General features: G+C 31.7%; 1 protein-coding gene across 1 annotated transcript in view; it reads right to left on the bottom strand.

Annotated features, from left to right (window-relative positions):
• Window positions 1–23082, bottom strand: part of GRIK2 (glutamate ionotropic receptor kainate type subunit 2) — a 476767-nt gene that overhangs the window by 8583 nt on the left and 445102 nt on the right. Inside the window, exon 14 of the mRNA XM_008058224.2 lies at window positions 7376–7626. Coding sequence (XP_008056415.1) covers window positions 7376–7626 — 251 coding nt within the window. The remainder of the gene's footprint in view (window positions 1–7375; window positions 7627–23082) is intronic.

Genomic DNA, 23082 nt, shown 5'->3' with positions numbered 1-23082 from the left:
CTTCATTCTCAGGTGAGCTTTTTACCTGTATTCTACTCTTATTCAATGTTAATTATTTGAATGCTGAATTATAAAACTGAGAGGGGAAAAAATATGGGGTAAAAGAAATACATGTCTTTCTTAGTGAATTAAATGACAAAGCATGATGTGCTTTAGCCTACATTATTTTACGATGATAAACATAATCAAAGATTTAAAATATTCTAAGAAACCTTTACTCTTACAGAAACAGTTACCCAGTATCTTCATATTGCATTTTGCAAATACAATAAGACAGAGAAAAATGGAGCATCATTATACATTTTTACAGTTCCCTTATTTAAGCTACAAAAATCAACAAATAAGGTCCGACAAACTTCAACATCATTTTAGTCAATACAACTGTGAAATGCACTTTAATAAAAAGTGGTATTAATCATCACATTTTTGCTGGTAGTCATAATAATACAATTTTTCCAAAAAAATATATTTAACATCTATATAACGAATGCTTACATTCCAGAAAGTTTCTTTTTTCCTAAGATCCAGCAATTAAAATATATCAGCTTCATGATTAATATTAATAATGATATTATTTTTAAAAGCTGATTGTTATATGCATTATGTGCAATAAAACCCATTTTATGTGTATTAAATATCTTAATTCTTAAAACGCTTCCCTCTTGGAGTCATAATCTCATTTCTTTATTTACATTTTTGTTCATTTACTTATTTAAAAAGAGGTATAGAAAGCCAAATGATTTTACCCAAGGCTAAACAAGTTGAATTATACTTTCAAGTCTTTTTAACTTAAAAACTTAGGCTTATTATCTACAAAAGTAAAATAATTAGACAACTTATGAACAAAGTCCATATCTGTATATCTAATTCAAACTCCTAATCCACATTTTTTTAGTGCAACTTCAAGAAGAAAGAAAAATAGTTAAATATTTTACCTTCATTTTGTACAGCATGGTATTATTTAAACAGTAGTAGGTATCTTTGACCTTGGGAAACATACTTGACCCTTGAGACACTTTTTATTCTCATCTGCACAATATAGATAATAATATTTACACAGCTCTCAGGATAGTTCCAAATTCAAATGAGGTATTACACTTATAAAACTCTAAAATCAATTATAAAAATAAGCAAATAAAATTATCTGCCAAGCTACAATCTTAATTTAAAACACCATTTGTGGGGATAAAAAAAAGTATGAGTTACCATAAATAAATGCCTTGAAAATCCTTTAGCTGATTTAGAAGTAGCTCAGTGAGTGCAATGAAGATTGGCACCTCATTTTGAAGTACAGTATTTTATATTTACATATAAAGACAGTTTAAAAAGTTATACATTTAGTTTCCCACAGGTCATTAATGGATATTGAGAGACACTCTGCTTTCAGAGAAAGGGAGTGGCATGAAAACAATACAAAGTAGACTATTTGTTTACAGTTTATTTACAATTTTTAACTTCTGAAAAACAACACAATTTACAGATGTATTTTTAATATTAAATATTTACTTAGAACTTTTAACTTCTGAAAACTTAAGTGCATTTAAAGTCCCTTACATCAAATGTAATTAATGAAGACTATAGATATTTTGTGATGTGGAAATAGGCATTATTAAGAAAAACATAGACATTAAAATAAAATCTTTACTGATGACTTAAAACACTGTTTACATTCCAATACCTTATCCAAGAAGTGAATTCTTTTAAAAAGCATTGTTCCTGCTAGCACTAACTCTTAAACATTTTAAAAGCAATTTGCATATAGGGATCTCTAAACAACCTGTCTTCATTTTGCTTGTTTCATGAAACACAGATTTAGCCAGCTTTGGTATACATTTTCCTTATAAGTAACTTGCCTAAAATCCCTTCATCTTGCAGGTTTAAATTAAATTATTCAGATTTTTTTCTTATCAGTCCCCAAATTGCAATGTTTCATTCATTTGTGGTTCTACTACTCTGATTTATAGTCATCTTCTACATTTGTTATTCAACTATACTCTGAAGAAAGTTCTATGTGCCCTCAAAAACTTTTTTTGAATTATCAGTGACTAGAAAAATATCACTATTTAGAGTTTGTCTTGGATAAGATTTACCAGTGTTCTAAAACAGAAACTACTACATTGACTAAAATAGGCTATGCCCTGAAAAACAATACCACATAGATTTTAAAATATATTTCAACAATTTGAGCATAAATATAGAACAAAAATGTGTTCAAGATGGGATAACTATCTTACAAAGTCAATATCTGAGTGATAATTTATATATTTTATTTCAGACATATTAACTACATTTAGTTTACACTGAATAAAAGAAGAAATATTTTTGACTATTTTTCAAGTCTGAAAACTAAATAAATTATGTTCAAGCAGTTCAAGAAAAACAATCCATACATACAGGCAAATTCATTTTTAACTACATTGGAAAGAAAATATTTCTATATACAAATAAGACAAAAAGAATTCAAACTATATAAGTTATGTTGCTATTCTGGCCAAAAATCAAAAGAAGTTTGAATTGTGTCTATCTTTTAAAAGAGGACATATTCAAATGTTTAAGAAATGAGCAATTTTAAATATAAATTAAAAACCATAACTGTCATAAAATAATCTTACAAATTTAAGTTATTATGGTCACTTATAATTCATAATGATTAAGCCAATATGTTATAAATATTACCAGAGAAAACAAAATTTTGTATATTAAGATGTTTGTTTCAGTTATAAGTCCTAGAAGAGAATAATAATATTTTTCACCTAAATTCATAACCCAAAATGCAATAATGATTGTTTCCAATATATAACAATTTCTTGGGCTGTTTGCTCAGTGAAACTTAAGTAGTAATATATTTATAATCAAAGACAAGTTAAGGAAAAGAAAAATTCATTATAAAATGTACATGTTGTCTAGTTACCTTTTCAGACATTCAAAGAAACGTTTTTAGTATTTATTTTAAACGTCTAAAGAAACAAAAAACAAGATATTTTGATTCATTAGTATTTACAACACAAAGCCATTTTTATAAAAATTATGATACACCATCTTGTGGCTATCTGAAAGGAATGCAATTTACATTTTTTGGATTTTTTTTGAAATATTGCATATTTCAGTTTTATCTTCCTTTTTATTTTAAACTTGGTCTCATTTAAAAATGATGCATTTCTGTACTACTCTCAACTTGAATATATCAAACAACTTGACTATACAAAAAAGGCTATAGTCATCAAGACCTACTTGTTTTCATTAATATATTACAATATAATTTCTACAGATTGCATTTTATTTTTGCCTATACATTATACTTATTATTATAATTGTATCATCATTACCATTTAAAATAAGACATATATAATGACATTAGTTATTCATAAAGTTCATACTCAACTAAAGTTTGTGTATATTGTCTCTGAAAGATTATTTAGATAAAAATAGAACAGTTCATTTGTTCTTTTAAAAAATACTGAACTACTATAAATAAAGGAAAAAGATAAAGAGAAGAGACAAAAGAAATCAAAGCAGTTTGGACATGGAATTGTGACCAATACTTTCTTCTTACTGTCAATATGCAAAACACAATTCACTACAGAATGGACTCTCAATAAATATTTTTGAGTAAATAACTTTACAAGTGTCTCCCTTATTTTTAAAATTTAAAAAACCTATGTTAAAGATATAAGTATGATAAATGAAAATAAAGTGTGAATTTTATACATAAACATGCATAATTAATTCAAAAAAATTAGAAATTTTGTATGACTACTTTTAAATAAATTAAGTAAAAGTGTTAAATGGTCATAGTCACCAGATCTTTTTTTTTAATCTATTACCAAATCTTTTGAAGAAGAATGGAGCCCCAAAACCTAGCTAATTACAATAATAAAATGATTCATTTTCAATAAATTTAAATTATTTAGTTTACCTTCTTGAATTATATAGAAAAACATCTCTTTTTTCCTTATGATCTACTTTCTAAAAACACATTACTGTAATCAGCTGTATTATTAATGTAAATAACAATGATAGATGATTGAAAGATGAATAATAGGTGATTGATAGGATAGATAGATGACAGATGACAGATAGATCGATAGATAGATAGATAGACAGACAGACAGGCAGACAGCTAGAGATAGTAGAATAGATAATATGAATGCCATCAGGCATTTTTTTTTTCTTTTGAGTTGGAGTCTGGAGTGCAGTGGCACGCTCACGGCCACCCCAGCGTCGATCTGCTGAATTCCAGCGGTCATTCTGCCTCAGTCTTCCAAGTGGCCAGAACTATAGATGTGCTACCACACCCGGCTAATTTTTTTATTTATTGTAGAGACGAGGTGTTACTATGTTGCCCAGGTTGGTCTCTAACCCTCAGGCTCAGGTAATCCTCTTGCCTCGGTCTCCCTAAGTGCTGGTATTACAGGCTTGAGCCACCGCGTCCGGCCTAGGCAGTTTTAAAGGCTTTTCAGTGCAAACAAAAAATTCCTCTCTTCCAAAGGACAGATGAATCCAATAGGAGGAAGGACACCCATACCCAGAAAATGGGTTGAAATGTTCAAAAATACCACCCCAACTTTCTTGAAAGGGAAGAAATGTTTTTAGATTATGACAGCACCTGAAATCAGTTAAGCATCAAAAAAATAAAAAATAAAAAGGAATGTGGGTCACATTTTTTGCTCACTGCAATAAGAAATGAAAATCTCCCTCTATCTTATAGAAATAAGTTATTTCCTGTGCCCAAACCCAGAGTATATACTGATTAGCAAATCATCCTGGAGAAGGTGATGTATCATCTTAAATGCCTAATCTAAAATGCTGGTGAAAGTATGCAAGGTTAAAAAAAAAAAAAAAAAAAAGGACAGGTTTTGCTTAAAAAAATAAAGAGTTTTAACTTGGGAAATTGAAGGTCTTTCAATGTGGCCATAGTAAAGGTGAAAATTGAAAAGAAGCAAAGATACGACTACAGCAGTGAACAGGGACAGGTCCTAAAGACCCTCATCTGCTAAGCTAGGAAATTTGGATTTTATGGTGTAGGCTATGTGGAGACAGTATGCAAATGCATTGGGTATTGTGAGTATAATACTCATGTACTATCAACTCAGTTCTTTCTCGTGCAATGTTAATGCATCATCTGTTTCAGTTTTTTAAAAGAGGTACATTAATGTCATATTTTCTAATTTAAGAAGATTATAGCCAGGCGTGGTGACTCAAGTCTGTAATCTCAGCACTTTGGGAGGCTGAGGAGAGAGGACTGCCTGAGCCCAGGGGTTCGAGACTAGCCTGGGCAACTTGGTGAGTCCTCATCTCTACAATAAATCAAGTATTTAGCTGGCGTGGTAGTGCACGCCTGTAGTTCCAGCAACTTGGAAGACTGAGGGAGGAAGGATTGCCTGAATCCAGTAGGTTGAGACTGCGGTGGCCATGAGTGTGCCACTGGTCTCCAGCCTGGGCGAGAGAATAAGACTCCAATTCAAAAAAATAAAAAGGAAAAAAGAAAAAGAAGAAGAAGAAGGTCATATAGATCCATACAATATCAAGAGATCTGATTGATATCTGAGAAATTCAACTAAGCTTCTTATTCATAACAGTGAAGCTGGTTATATTACAGAAGTAATTCCTCACAGCCTTTGTTTTTGTTTTAAACAGAATGCTTGCCAAAAAAAAAAAAAAATTATACTAAAGATAGTTTCTAAGTAACTAAAATGAACAGAACATTTAGAGATAAGAACAATAATATGATATATTATGTAGAGGTTTATTCATTTGTTTAATTTTAATGCTGAACTAAAACTTAAAGAAAATTATTAGGTAGGCATGATTTGAGGTTTTAACTCAAATTCCTTCTTTACTTTTTGGGCTTATTTTAAGCATTAACTAAGCAAGTGTATCACATTTATTGACAAATCATAGTGAAAATGTTCCTTGATGAGTTATTTTTTTTCTTTGATTAGTCTTTTAGCTTTAATTTCAAAACTCATTTTAACATCATAAAAAGATCATAACATAAAAAATACTCTTAGACAAAATCATCAGTCACACAAATACAACCAATATTTGACTTAGCCAAGGCTTCAGAAATACCATCCTGAATGTTAAGGGAAAATAAATCATATAATTGTCTGAATTTTTAAAAATGTAATTGTCTCTTTTAGTTATGGACTGAATAGAATTATCAAAATATTCATTTATAAAAACATGATTCCTAAGTGTCAAATACTGTTGTCAAATAAAAGTAAAGAAATACTATATCTAAAATTCTGATTCCAGAGAAGATAAATTAATCATGATATAAATTATTAAAGAAAGGAAGATGTTTTTGTTTTTGAAAATAGCTCCAGAGGTGCAAGCACTTCAAAGAATATTAGCAAAATCGATTTACCTTGTATTCCTGTAGGGTATTATTTTCAAAACACCATTTTCTGTTGCTTATATTTACCAATAAAAGTTCTTAAACCTTTTAACTATTAAAGATTATATAATCTCACTAAATTTAAGTCTAAAAATGGCAATTATTATTAAAAACAAGAGGTGCTTATATACAAGAGACTAAAAGTACTAGAAATCTTAAAAATGTTAGCTATTTCATGTCCAGAGCTATAGATTTATATACAAAAAACATCAAGTACAATCAGAAAGAGTGATTTTTGTGTAATCGTCCTCATAGTTACAAAAATGAGAAAACTAGAAATGTAGCATCTGAATGAGGTGGCAAACTTTTCAAGGATAGAAACAAATGTATACAAATGATTAAATGTATTAGAATAAGAAGAAAAATTGTAATAGTCTCGATATTTTTGATGTTAATAAGATTTTGGTACAAGAAAATTAAGAACTAATTAAGAAAAATATTAAAGGAAAAAATAATATTTTACACATTCATTAATGTAGAAAATTAAACATAACTCCCCCATATAAGTCAAAATATTCAAACGAAATGTTCATTTAGTCTTTATCTTGAAACTGTTAACCAGTATTTGTATCTTAAGACTCCTTATCTGCAGATAAGTATTTTTTCTTTTATACTACAATTTTAAATTTTACTTCCTTCATTGACTATATTCCTTCATTAAACTAACTTCAATGAACTTCAAGCAACCAACGTTTCTTTTTTTTTTCAGTCTGAAATAAGAATAGAAATAGCCATTTGTCTTAAAGTTGGCTACAATTAAACAAATCACAAATTAAGAATAAGAAGGGTGATCATGAGTGTTTTTGTGAAATACCATATATTTCACAAAATATAATGTTTTTATAGATAATGAATAAGACAGTAAGCAGCCACAGTTCTAAGGGTTATCCTTGGTTGGAAAGATCCTTAATCTCTTGATTTGTGTTTTATTATAACAACAAAAATTGTCTTAAATTTAAAAAAACAGACATTTACCTTTTCCAATTGAGCGTTTTTTTTGGATTTGTATAAAAACTCTCCCACCGCCACAAAAACCGAGAGCACCAAGCCGGCTGCCAGAACAATGAAGATGCCACCGATATTTTGAACCCCCAGAGCACTGGCCTCTTTGCTCTCCTCCTCTGGGCAACCATTGCCCCTCCACCACTTTTCCTTCATCATGTGCAGCTTGCCTTCTTCTTGCAACTGAAGAATTGCTATGGTGATTTTGTCTCGATATGGAGAACCTAGGGAAGGAGAGGACAGGTTAACCAATTCCGATTTCACAGAATTTCATAATTGAAGTTAGCAAGATGAAAAGAGGGCAGAGATTTTCCCGAATGCTCCAATATGTGCCAATATTTCTTTTCAGGACAGAAAACCAACTGGGAAAAGACAGAGAACAGAAGTTTAACAAGATATAAAGTTCAGAGCCTGTCTAGATTTAGAAGAATAACATAAATCTTGTTTTTAAGAAAGAAAATGTCTTCTAAAAGACAGACTCAAAGCAGGACATTGGAAAAATAAGTAAAACTGAGGTGAGAAGCAACAGAAAAAAAGAATTGGCATGGAAGGATGTTTAGTTTATGTCTAGGAATTATTCTACATGAAAATCATAGCAGTGATAAAAGTTACCTCCAATTTTAGGCAGGTGGTGAAAAAATGGTGTTTCCCAAGATTAAATGTAATAATTTGAGGCAATAGTGATTAATAAGTGGAATTCAATGGTACCTAATACTTTGCAGATAAAAGGCAATTAATTTTATTTGTTATTTGATGTATGTAACTGAAGTCACAGGATGTATAGACAGATAATTCAAAATCATTATGGCAATTTAATTTAAAAATTGAAGACGCTATAGCCTGACATTGTAAGACTTTGGGGATGTTGTTTTATTATCATTTTATGCCTTGAGGGGAGATGTTCTTTTCAGTGGAGGCAGCAATATAAATGAAATGTAGTATTTATGCTGATGAGGTAGATACTTATCTGCATCAGATGTTATACGATAAGTATATCTTTGTTCATTCGTTTCCCAGAAGCATAAAAAATATTAAAATATATACATCTTTCAACATCTGTCTTAAGGAATTGGTCTTTTTGCTTTCTCCCACATAGAAATGCCCTGCTTCTTCATAAATAGTGTAACATTCTTCCTAAAACACTATACTGCACATTCTAATTTGTGTAGAAATTTACCAACAGTATTTTCCTGCTTTGCAAAAAATACAAGATATTTCAGCTTTTATTCAAAGTTGCCTGTGATTTTGTTTCCATTTAAGCAAGTCTACACTTATAAATCTTAGCAAGAATAGGTATACAAAAGGAGATAGACAAGAGGAATCACAAGAAGCCTGCTGAAAAAGGTGGAGAAAGAAAGCTCTACCAAACCCAGTTGGAGAACTAGTTCCTTAACGTAATTCTTTATTAGAAATTGTAGTGTATGGCTTCTAGTCAATATTTTTCCAGCTTTTCTAAAAAAGGAGGTTACCAATTCAAATAATCAGAACTCAAATATTTTATTTTTATTATGCAATAATTCCTAAGTATACTTGAGGAATTTCTGCTTCTCAGTTTTTCCCTGTGCTCTCATTTAAACACTAATGCTAACGCTCAGTTAAATTCTGTTCCCCTACCACTTTAAATCTCAATGTATGAGCCCAGTCCATACAATTTTCTACTTTGATCACTCACTCACTGTTCACTCAGCCTAGATTGCCAAATATTATTATTTACCTATTTAGGTGTGGGGTCCTAGAATAAAGGATATCTGTCTGTCTATCTGCTCATCCGTCCATCCATCTATCCATCCATCCAACCATCCATCCAACCATTCATCTGAATTCTCAATCACTTTCCACATAATAAGCTCTCAACAAATGTTTTTGTATTCTGAGTAGCATAATGTCTACCTGAAGAGCATAATCTGACAGCAATAATCTGATATGTTGGTCTCTCTGATGTGTAATAATACACCATGAATTGATGTCATTATGTTTGGCTATTTAGTATTTATTAATGCACTACATCAGGCCTAGTACTAACTACAAAATCATTTTTATTCTGATTAACCATGCACTTTCCCTGAAAAATAAATACTTGGCTGAGGGGGGAAACAGTTCTATTTTAAGCATAATTGTAGTTCAAACAAATATGTCTTTCAATTAGAAGCATTGTATGTGAAACATATTTTAACAGTACTTGTGAAAATGGCTACACTGAGCTAACACAAATATGTATTTTTTATTTTTGGAAGTGTAATTATAAGCAAGATTTTTGGAGTGAGGTCACTTGGAAAGTAGACTTTTAAATATATGAAATTCTAAATCTGTCTTAGAAGTTTATGCTGGCTTATCCTCATTTTGAACAGTAGTGAAGGAATATTATTTTGTTGCCAACTCACCATACACACTAAACAGCATCAGAATGCTTATTCTAATCTCTTCAAATATAGTATTCTCCATTACACTTTCAAGAACAAAACAAGACATAAACAAAGCAACTTACTTTACAGCAAATGATGGACATCTTTTGATTTCTTGCCAGCTGAGCTTCCTATTTCCAGTATTGATTGTGAATATAAATACATTCCATTGCTTGAAGACATTAGTACACTTGTTTTTCTGAACATAATGTGTAAATGATCTTTGGTTTGAATCAACCAAAAAAGTTACTATATTTTTTTAGGTTTTTAATAGGATGTAATAATATAGGGAATATAGTCCATGATAGTAAGTTACTGACATACTTTGCTTGGTGTTCTGTTATTGATTTAGTTTAAGTATTTTTAAAAAGGAACAATAATTCAGCAATGAGTTATTACTTCTTTTATACAAAATTTGATACTTTTTGAAAAGCGTTTCTACAAAGATGTTACTTGAACCCAAATGTGTACTAAAATTTCATCTAGTAGGAAAATATCGAGGGCACATAGAGATAAAAGACCAAAAATATCTTTCATTCTCCTTATGATATGAACTGCCATTTGCTTAGCTCTAATGAAGTGAACAACAATGACTGAGATAGATGGAGGTGAAGTTTCACCCAAGTCCAGACTCCAGTCCATATACTGGCAAGCAAAGAACTGACGGCATTGAATGTCGACTGAGAGAAGCTTAGGACTTATGCTGTAATATGTTTAATTCATAGTTAAACCTCTTGCCACATCAGATGTATAAGACCTAAAGCTCCAATGAGGTAAAGAGGCAGCTTCAAGTGAAATACTGAGAGAGTGAATGAATGGTGATATAAAAAGCTATCCTTACATACACCTATTCAGAATTTCTTCAACCATAGAATTACGGTCTCTAATTGTCCCCAAATGTTAAATTTTGATCATATAATTTTATATAAAAATATGATTTTATGAGACTCTCTCTCTAGATATACATTAAATTTTTAGGTGAATAAACTGTGTTTATGTATTAACAATATAAACATCAACAAATATTTCAGAGCTAATTTGCAGGGTTTATTAAATTGATTCCCTCTATGCTTCTTACCTTCTTTCCTTCCTTACTTCATTGCTTTCTCCCACCCTCTCTACTCTTCCATTTCTTTGTCTTTCCTTCTGTTTTTCTTTTTTCTACTTCCTGTTGGTTCGTTTCATTTATTCCTTGATTTTCTTCCCTCCCCTTCTCCCTTTTCTTTTCCCTGCCTTTTCCTTTCCTTCCCTCCCTTCTATTATCCTTCCCTACTCTCTTTTCTCTCCCCTTCTTCTCTCCCTCCTTTCTTTCCTTTCTACCATTCTAAGTACATTACTTGAAGAATACAATGCACATGTAATTCTACAGACTTAATTCTAGAGTGTCAGTCTACTATCTGCACTTTACTGATTTGCTCATTTAATTTGTCTTTTAATTCTCTGTACAACTTCACAATTGTATAGACCAACATTCCCCTTTATCCTATTTCAATGCATCTAGATAGTATAGAAATGATAAGTTAACTTCAGTCAGCATTGTTTTTAATTCTGGAGGAGGCTTATGGATTGATGAATAACTTTTATTTAAAGATTGCACAGCACATTGTCTAATATCTAGCATGCTTTAATAAAATATGCTGAAATCACATTATCTGTGTTCTAGCAATCTCTCATCCAGTCTGCCAAAAGTTTTTTTCTTTACTGTCAAATCAAGCTTCTGTATGCTTTAATCAATTACTAAGATCAGAAACAAACATTTTACTTTCCGTAAATATCTCTTTCTAAAACTCATTACAACAATATTTCCAAAACTGCATTTTCTACACTCAATTATCTTTTTCGGGAAATTTATATCTATTTCATTTTTTAAAGAATCCTTGTATAACTGATATTGAATAATACTCCATAAAATATGTATCACTTGCAAATTCACATTAACATTAGCAAAATAAAGGAGTCTTATCTATTCATTAGAAGATAACATAGATAAAAATAAAACAAAACTTTTGCATAGGTTTTAAATTTATTTTCAGAGAAACAATTGTTTTCACAGGAGCAACTGATATGGACACATTTATTAATGTCACCATAAATTATTTTCTTTTAACTTCAACTCGTATTGCCTTAGAAACAATAGTTACTACTGTTATTGCATCTATTCACTCTGTCAAAAATATGTTAATTCTCATAGATTTTTCTGCCTGTTCTTATCTATATGTCTTCCTCTATTTTTGATACCACCATTCAACAAGTTGCATTTTTTGTAGGCTCTCTCTTTTTCACTGATTATTCCATATGCTTCCTGAAGCACCCTCTCACAAGCATTCCCCTTACACTGCTTGCATTAAAACACATCTCCACATCTGGCTTTCACTTCTGTTGCAAAATGTTTTGGAGAACAAAAGTTTTGAAAAACTATTTAAATATATTTGCATTCCAAAGTCGATAAAATTAATTGTTTATTTTTTTAAAAAGTACACAGCTTTTGTTTTTCCTAATAGCACTCAAATCCTTTAAATATTTTGTTAAAAATCTAAGGGGCTTACAGGGTATTGGTGTTCTTCATAATAATTAATTCTCTCTGGTCACTTCCCCAAATATATCAGTTTCCTTTATTTTATATTTCTTAGTTATCACATATCATGATTATATTATGTGCAGTATGTAAACTAGAATTAGATAATACTCTGGTACTAATTGCTTCCTTTGGGTCAGGGAAGAAACTTTTATGAAATATTCTACTAATAATACTGGGTTTAATCTAGCTTGCCATTATTTCAAGTTATTGCACATTCTCTGAAATATACTAATTTACATGTATGGGTATGCTATTATACCATAAACTTTTTTTTTTGAGTTGTAGTCTCATTCTGTCACCCAGGATAGAGTGCAGTGGCATATTCATGGTCACTGCAGCCTCCTCTGCTGGGCTCAGGCAATCCTTACGCCTCAGCCTTCCAAGTAGCTGGAACCACAGGCGTGTGACACCACACTGGGCTAATTTGTTTTTTTAATTTAATTGTAGAGATGAAGTCTTGCCAAGTTGCCTAGGCTGGTCTCAAGCCCATGGGCTCAGGCATTACTCTTGCCTCCGCCTCCCAAAGTGCTGAGATTACAGGCATGAGCCACCACACCTGGCTATACTATAATCTTTAAGCATATGATGTTGCTGGACACGCCTTAAAGAACTTGAGTAATGCCTTAATTATTCCTCTTATTTGAAAATGTTTAGTCTAATACAAATATCTAAGGCACACATCTAAAAACTTGAATTAAGTATTGTCTTAAGACCAGACTGCTTGTCATTTGTAGATCAGCAACCATCCATAATTCATCTATTTCACCCACCATCAGCACAATGCCTATCACACAGCAAGCATTAGACAAATGTTTTCTGAATAAAATGATGGATTCAAAAAATGATCAATTACAATATAGCCAAAAATATGTCAAATTAGAATTTCAGTATAAGACATCTTAAGCTTTTATTAAAGTCAATAGAATAAATAGAGTTCATAATCTGACTTATTTCACACTTCTAGTATTGGTCACTTATAATAAGTTAGGGTGACAAACATGTTAATAAATTCTTGCACTTTTTTAAATAATCAGAATTTTTCCTTGGTTAGTGCCTTGACAGATAAAACCTCTGCCAATACAAATGATATGAAGATGTCTACTAGAATCATCAACTTTTACACTTGGAAGATATATCTGCTGATAATGTTAAATTTTATAAAACGGCTCAGTATTTTCTACACTGAGATGCATACCGGGTACCTTAAAAATGCCAGAAATTTTGGATGCCTTTAGAGATTTATATCTTCTTAACATCCTTTCCTTGATGAAATCTTCCAAGAAGACTATAATCATATCACATTCTCTTAGAGGGGTTTGTTCAGTGGTAGGTGAGTTTTATAAACTCTTAGGACAATTCTCTCTACCTTATTTGTTTTTAAGAAGTGCTAAGATAAATTTTATATTTAAATTTCAGATTAAATGTTATATGAGTAGATTCCAGTTTGTTGTTTTATTCAGTCATAAGGTTGTTAAATAATGCCATTACATCTTTTCCTCTATAGAACTTTTCTTAGCTGATAACTAAAAAATACTTTCTCTGATTATTTGACTAATACATATTTATTCCAATAGGCTGTACAGAAGTTGCCTCTGATTTGTTAGTATTTGGCACACAATAAGCTTGCAATAGTTGTTGAGTAAATGCATGCTTAAATAAAGTAGCACAATAATTATGTAACAGTCTGTCATATATACTTGCCATTTTATCTTCAGTCATTTGAACCCTTCAGCCAAACTATATCTGATCTCTAATTTCATGTAATATTTATAATACAATTATTTCAAATGAAGGATTTACTATATGCAGCAACTAAACACCTCACTGGCCCATTTCTAACTTTAAGTAACCACTAAACTGGTGTGGAATTACTCTCATCATTCATTGTATTTTATTTTAGAGACATATCACTAAAAGCCCTTAATTTGAGAGAAGTGTAAGTAATTCATGAGCAAGAATGATAAACATTCAAGTATAGTAATTTTATCCTAAAAATAAATGTATCAATCCATAAAATTTTAATCACAGAATGGTGTCAAGTAGAAGTGAGCCATCCACCATGATACCTAGCACTTTCCACATTTCAAGTCCATTAAATAATTTCCTTACAGAAAAATTCTGTAGTTGTGCTCCAGAGCTATAGAATAAAATACAAATTCCCAACTGTGTAATACAATCCTTTCCTTTAACTTATTATAAGCTTTTTTCTGAATTGATCCTCTCCTCCTTGCTAACACAATCTGCCAGTAAGATGATCTATTTGACATTCTCTCTCCCTAGGATGACCTCTTTTCACATATACTCTGATTTGGGGGTTGGAATTTCTCTAATTCAGGTAAACTTCTTCTGCTCATCCTTCCCTAATTTTATACTTCTCCTTGGCTGTCACAGAGATAAATGAGTTTTGTTTTGTTTTTTTGAGCCGTAGTACATTGAAGACATTCGTACATGGCATATAGAATATCATATTCTAATGTTTCTCCATATTTCTTACTGTACTAGATAATGAGATGAGTGTCCTGTAGGTATGAACCATGTCTGAATCAGATTTTATTCTCGCTGTTTCACGATTAATTGTTAAACACACAAATATTACTTAGTACACGTGCTACATTCTAAGTATTGAACAATGCAGCCATGACCCCTTTCTTCCTTCCTAGAGTTTTCAGTGCAACAGAGGACATATTCACTGAATTCGATGACACAAATATAAAAAGCATTGCCATAAAGAACCATGGAACTAATTGAGTCTTCAGAAAAGGTACACAAAAAGGGTTACTTATATTTGATAATAGAAGTAGGAATCATAACTCTTCTTTTTATTTGACTACCTTTGCCTACTTCGGTCTATTCTCTTTTTATATACATTACTGGTTTAGAAAAGTATGCATAGGAAAGAAAAATGATAGTTAAAACCCCATTTTGTTCATTTTTTCCTAGATAGAGAGAAAAGACCCACTTGCCAGATATTAGAGCCATGGTGAAATGAAATCAAATATAAATGACACTGTTCGTGTAGAAGTGAGAGAAGAGGGGTTAAAAATCATGAGGTATCAAGAGAATTAAAAATACTTTCAATAGACATATTTGACAAAAAGCAGTTATCTAAAATATTCAAAAAATACCTCTAAAAACTCAATAGCAATAAAACAAACAACTCAACTAAAGTAATGGACCAAAAATCCTAACAGACACCTCAACAAAGAAGATATGTAAATGTCAAGAGAGCATATAAAAGGAGCATCATATGTAATTTTAAAATGCAAATTAAAACAACTATGACAAAACAAAAAAAAATGAACAAAATGCCAAGAGTAAGTCCTTATTTTCAAGGATAACCTTGGTGTGTTTTTTTTTGTTTTTGATGTTGTTGTTTTGTTGTTGTTGTTATTTTTCCAAGATGGTAGATAAGAGACTTTCAAGTGTGCCTCACCCATCAGCACATTGCAAAATAGTGCAGAAAGACCAACACCGTGAACCCCAATTAAAGAAGGAAAATGGATATTCATCAGAATGGCAAAAGACACCCCAGATTTCAGAGAGAAGAAGAAAGAAGGTGAATAGCACTTGCCACGAAAATCTGCTGGAAAAAATGAGTGCAACACAAGAACACAGGATGGGATTGAAAACTCCTCACTAAACATACACAGATCTGCTTAACTCAGGCCATGGAAGAACATCCCAAACAGCCCCAGAAATTCCTTGGGGGAATGCAAAGTGTTGATGAGAGGCAAAGACCCAGTAAAGTCATAGGTGTTCTCTCAAATTTGGGTCAGTTAAGAAGACACCATTTTTGACAGGAGTCCATTTTCTCAGCAACAGCAACTACTGTAGGCATTTCAGTTTCTACCCAGAAACAAGGCTGCTGACTTTGGAGTAGAAGGACCTCTCATATTCACAACAGAGTGGGGAGCATGGATAACACTGCAGGGAGATTGCCCTATAAGCCAGAAAAGAATGAGAGCCTATTTTAAACATTCTTAAAGAAAAAGAAAAAATCAGCCAATAATTTTATATCCACTCAAAATAAGCTTGAAAACTGAAGGAGAAATAAAGTCCTACCTTGACAAATGAACACTAAGGGAATCTGTTACCACTAAATTGTTTCTACAAGAAATGCCCCAAGTTCTAAGCTTAGAAATTAAATGATGGCTCTCACAATCACAAAAGATCACATAACCACAAAATTCACAGAGCCTATTAAGCAAGTACATATTTGAATTCACAAGTCAGCTAGCTTGTAACAATGTGTCAGGAAGAAAACCTCACATATCAATAATAACCCTGAATGTAAATGGGTTTAACACTCCACATAAAAGAATCAGAGTGGCAAACTGAATGGAAAAAAAAAAAAGACCCAACCATATGTTGCCTTTAAAGATCCACCTCCTAAACAAAGACAGTCACAAACTCAAAGTAAATGGGTGGAAAAGATATATCAGGTGAATAAAAAACAAAAACGAAGCCGGGCTCGGTGGCTCAGCCTGTAATCCCGCGCCTTTGGGAGGCTGAGGTGAGTGAATTGCCTGAGCCCGCGGGTTCAAGACCCGCCTGGGCAACGAGACCTCATCTCTACAATAAAAATCAAAAAATCAGCCGGGCATGGTAGCGCATGCCTGTAATTCCGGCTACTCGGAAGGCTGAGGTGGAAGGATGGCCAGAGCCCAGCAGGTCGAGGCTGCGGTGGCCGGGAGTGGCCACTGCACTCCAGTCTGGGCGACCGAGTGAGACTCCAACTCAAAAAAAACAAAAAACAAAAACAAAAAAACCCCAAAAAAAACAAAAACGAGTAGAAGTCGCCATCCTCATATCGGATAACCAAGACTTCAAATCAAAAACAGTAAATATTATAAGGAACAGCATTCTATAATGATGAAGGATGTAATTCTATAAGAAAATGTAACTACTTAAATGTATACACACTGAACACCAGAGCACTCAAATTCATGAAGCAAACATTACGTGACATTAGAAACATATTGATAGCGATACTATAATAGTGAATGACTTCAACATCCCACTGACATTACTGGACAGATCACTGAAGCAGAAAATTAACAAAGAAACACTGGATGTATACTAGACTATATTCCAAGTAGACCTAACAGATATCTACAGAACTTTCCACACGAAAACTGCAGAATATATATTCTTCTCTTCTCTGCACAGATCATTCTCCAAAATAGACCATATGATTGGCTGTAAAGCAAGTCTCAATAAATTTTAAAACATCAAAATTATGCCAAGCATCTTCTCAGACCACAATTAAATAAACATTGAAATCAACACTAAGAAGAGCTCCCAAAACTATATCATCGCAGGGAAAGTGAACAACTTGCTCTTGATTGTCCCTTGGGTAAACAGTGAAATTAAGGCAAAAATAAAAAAAAATACATCAGAACAACTGAAAATGGTGGCACACAAAAAGCCTCTGACCCTCAACTAAAATAGTTCTGAAAGGAAAGTTTGTAGCATTAAATGTCCTCATTTAAAAAAAATAGCAAGAGATCAGAAATCAACTGTTTAGTCTTGCACCTCAAGAAACTAGAAAAACAAGAATAATCTAAACCTAAAGCTAGCAGGAGAAAAGAAATAGCAAAGATCAGAGCTGTACTAAATGAGATTGAGGGCATAAAAATGATAAAAAAGAATCAATGAACCAACAATTTACTTCTTTGAAAGGATAAACAAAATAGACAATGCTAGTTAGACTAATAAAGAGAAAAATAGAGAAGACTCAAATTTAATCAGAAATGAGAGAGATGACATAACAACCACTGCCACAGAAATAAAAAAGATCACAAACCACTATGAATAGCTCTATGGCAACAAACTGGAAAACTTAGAGGAAATTTATTAAATGATGAAAACATACAACCTCACAAGGCTGAGCAAGAAAGAAATAGGTACTCCAAATAAACTGGTAGTGAGCAATTAAACTGAATTTAGTAATACAAGATCTCCCAACAAATAAAAGCTCAAGGTCAGTTGGATTCATAGCCAAATTTTATCAGATGTACAAAGATGAGCTGGTACCAATCCTACTGATACTACTCCAGGAAATTGAGGAGAAGGTAATCCTCCCTAACACATTCTAAGAAACCAATATTACACAAATATCAAAATCAAGCAAGGACACTCCCCAAACAGGAAAATACAACCTTATTTTCCTGATGAATATAGATGCAAAAATTATTGACAAAATACTAACAAACTGAATTCAATAGCATATCACAAAAATATCCATCAGAGCAAGTAAGTTTTATTTCTGGGATAAAAACATGGTCCAATATCTGCAAATTAATAAACATGATCCATCACATATACATAAGCAAAAATAAAAACTTTATGATCATCTCAATAAATGTAGAAAAGACATTTGACAAAATCCAATATCCTTTCATGGAAAAAACTCTCAACAACCTGGGTATTGAAGGAACATCTCAAAATAATAAGAGCCTTATATAACAAACCCACAGCCAACGTCATACTTAATCAGGAAGAGTTGAAAACATTCCCAATCAGAACAGGAATAAGACAATGATATCCATTCTCACCACTCTTATTTGACATCATACTAGAAGTCCAAGCAAAAACAATCTGATAAGGGAAAGAAACAAAAAGTATCCAAATCAGCAAGGAAGAAGTAAAACTATAATTGTTTGTGAATATCATGACTGTATACCTAAAAAACCTTAAAGATTCCTCTCAGAAGTTTCCACACTTGATAAATGACTTCAGTAAAGTCTCAGGACACAAAATCAATGTGCAAAAATCTTTAGTGTTCCTATTCACCAACAGCACTCAAGTTGAGAACCAAGAGTTCAGTCCAATTCACAATAGACATAAAAAAATAAAAATAAAATTCCTAGGAATACACCTAACTAAGGAGGTGAAAGATCCCTACCAGGAACATTGCAAAGCACTGACAAAATAAATCATAGATGACACAAACAAATGGAACAATATTCCATGTTCATGGATTGGAAGAATCAATATCAGTAAAATGGCCATGCTGTCCAAAGCAATCTAAAGATTCAATGCAGTCTCAATAAAAATACCAGCTTTGTTATTCATAGAACTAGAAAAAAATCTTAAAGTATATATGGAACCAAAAAAGAGCCTGGATAGTCAAAGAAATTCTAAGCAAAAAGAACAATTGCAGACTTCAAATTATATTATAAGGCTATAGTAACTAAAACAACATGGTACTGGTACAAGAATAGATAGATAGATCAGTGGATCAGAATAGAGAACCCAGAAATAAAACTGCATACTTAAACCAACCAATCTTTGAAAATACCAACAAAAATAAACAATGAGAAAAAGACACCTTATTCAATAAATGGTGCTGGGAAAATTGACAGGCCATATTCAGTAGAATAACACTGGGTCAATATCTCTCATCATATACACAACTTAAAAAGATGAATTAAAGATTTAAATATAAGACTTCTAATTATAAAAATACTAGAAGAAAACCTAGAAAACATTATTTTGGGCATTTACCTAGGCAACAAAAAAACCTACTGGATGGGAGAAAATATTTGCAAATTATGCCTCTGACAAAGGGCTAATATCCTAAATCTACAAGGAACTCAACTCAACATGCAAAAAAAAAAACCTCTATCAGAAAGTAGGCAAAGGACTCGAACAGACATTTCTCAAAAGAAAACACTCAAGTTACCAACAAACAGTTGAAAAAATGCTCAATATTGCTAACCATCAAAGAAATGCAAATTAAAGCCACAATTTGATATGACTTCACACTAGTCAGAATGACAATTTTTATAAAGTCAAAGAACAACAGATGTTGTCATGGTTGTGGAGAAAAGCAAACAATTATTCACTGTTCACAGGATTGTAAAATAGTTCCACCTCTATAGAAAACAGTATGGAGATTTCTCAAAGAACTAAAAATTGAATGACCATGTGACCCTTCAATATCACTGCTAGAGATATACTCAAAGGAAAAGGAATCAATGTATTCTAAAAAATACTCATATGTTCATTGCATCACTATTCACAATAGCAAAATCATGGATCCAACCCAAGTGACCATCAACAATTGACTGGATAAAGAAAGTGGTATATAGACACCACAGAATATTATGCAACCATAAAAAACAATGAAATGCTGTCCTTTGCAGCAACATGGATGGAGTAGGAGATCATCATTTTAAGTAAACTGATTTGGAAACAGAAAACCAAATATAGCATATGAGAAAGCTAAATGACCACAAAGATGGAATTGATAAGTACTGGAAACACCAATAAGGAGGAAGGTGGAAAGAGGGATTAAAGTTTAGAAATGACATTTGGTATAATGTTCACTATTTGGCAATGGGCCACCTGAGATTCAATCCCTACCACTGCACAACATGTCCATGTAGCAAACATGTATATGTACCCCAAATCTAAAATAAAAATGGAAAAGCAAATAACCTCGAATGGAAATAAATTAAACTCTCCAATCAAAAGACATAGAGCAGCTGAATAAATTTAAATAAAAACAAGATCAAACTATATGCTGCTTTCAAGAGACCCATATTTTAGCCTTAAGGATATACAAAAGCTTAAAGCGAAGAGATGGAAGAAAATATTCTAGGCAAATAGAACCCAAAAATGCATAGAGGAGACTACACTTAGACTTCAAGTCAAAAATTGTTATAAGAGACAAAGGTCAATATGTAATAACAAACTGCTCAATTTGTCAAAAGGATATAATGTTTGTAAATATATATGTACCCAGGATGAAATCACCTAGTGTCTTAAGCAGATAGTAAAAGAAAGAAATAAATATCAATTAATTCAAATAAAAAAAGAAATATATATCAGTGCAATAACAGTATAGGACTTTAATTCATCACCTTTAACAATGGATAAACCAATGAAACAAAAAAAAAAGAAAATATTGAACTTAAACTTTATTTTAATCCAAATCATATGTAGAATTTTACATCCAAGAATGGAGAATATGCACTCTTCTGAACGGCCTATAAAACATTTTCCAAAATAAGCCATATGAAAGACCGCAAAACAAATCTTAGCCAATTCAAGATTGAAATTTTATCTAGTATTGCTTCTAACCACAATGATATGAAAGTAGAAATCAATAAGAGCAGGAATCTTAGAAAATTCATGAATATATAAAAAGAAAACAACATGCTCCTAAGCGACTAATGAGTAAAAGAATAAAGAGAAATTAATATATATTATATAATACATATATTATATAAATATATACATAACACCCTAAGACAAATGACAATACAAACACAGTATGTCAAAGCCTATGGGATACAGCAAAAGCCAGTCTAATAGGGAAGTTTATAGCAAAAATGTCTACATTTAAAAAAAAAACAGCTCTCAAATAAATAGCATAATGTTATAACTCAAGGAGTTGAAAAGAGAAGTATAACCTAAATCCAAAGTTAGCAGAAGAAAATAAAACACAAAAATCAGAACAGAAGTAAATCAAACAGAGAAAATGAAAAAAATCAATAAAACCAATAGTTAATTCATTGAAAAAATAAGCAAATTAGAAAAACCCTTGATATACCAAAACATAAAAAGAAAGAAGTCTCAAATACATTTGATCAGAAATGAAAGAGAAAGTGCTATGTGGAACTATAAAGCATTGATGAAATGAATTAAAGAAAACACAAATAGATGGAAGAATCTCTTTTATTCAAGGATTGGAATAATTAATATTTGTAAAACATTCCTGCTACCCAAGTCTATCTACAGATTATAAAAGCCCTATCAAAATTCCAATGTCATTTTTAATAAAAAGAAAAACAATTTTATAATTCATATGTAACCACACACACACAACTCTAATAGTCAAAACAAGCATGAGCAGAAAGAACAAAGCTGGAGACATCATAGCTATTCAGTTTTAAATTATACTACAAAGTAGTATGATCAAAACAGCATGATACTGGCCCCCAAAATTGATAACATTCACTAACAGAACAGATTGGAGAGTCCAGAAATGATCCGTACATGTACAGTCAAAAATAGACAAATGAGATTACATCAAACTAAAAAGCTTCTGCAAAGCAAGTGAAACAATTTACAATATGAAGAGACAACCTATAAATTTGGAAAAAAATATTTGCAAGTCTTACATCTAGAAAAGTGTTCATATCAATGCTATATTAGGAACTCAAACAACTTGATAACAAGAAAACCCAATTAAAAATGGGCAAAGAACTTGAATAGACATATCTCAAAAAAAAGACCAAAAAATGGTGAACAGATATAAGAAAAAAAACTCGGCATTACTAATCATTAGGGATATGCAAATTAAAACCACAATGAGATATCACCTCAAACCTGTCAGATTGGCTGTTATCAAAAAGACTACCAATAACTAATATTGTCAATGATATGGAGAAAAAGAAAATATTGCACATTGCTAGTGGAAATGTGGAGTAGTATAGCCACTATGGAAAACAGTTTTAGAAAAACTAAAAATAGAAATACCATATGATACAAAATTTCCACTTATGGCTATTTACCCAAGAGATTTGAAATTGTTTGTTGAAGAGATGTCTGCATTCCATTGCTCACTGCAGTATTCTTTCTTTTTTCTTAACAATAGCCAAGTTATAGAATCAACCTAAGTATCCATCAATAGACAAATAGATTAAAAAATGTGGTATATCTACACATAGAATACTATTCACCTTTAA

This window comes from Carlito syrichta, unplaced genomic scaffold, assembly GCF_000164805.1.
Source record: "Carlito syrichta isolate Samal-C Ts95f unplaced genomic scaffold, Tarsius_syrichta-2.0.1 Scaffold303260, whole genome shotgun sequence".
Lineage (NCBI taxonomy): Eukaryota > Metazoa > Chordata > Mammalia > Primates > Tarsiidae > Carlito > Carlito syrichta.
Note: the sequence above shows the minus strand (reverse complement) of the source record. Positions and strands in the feature narration are given on the sequence as shown.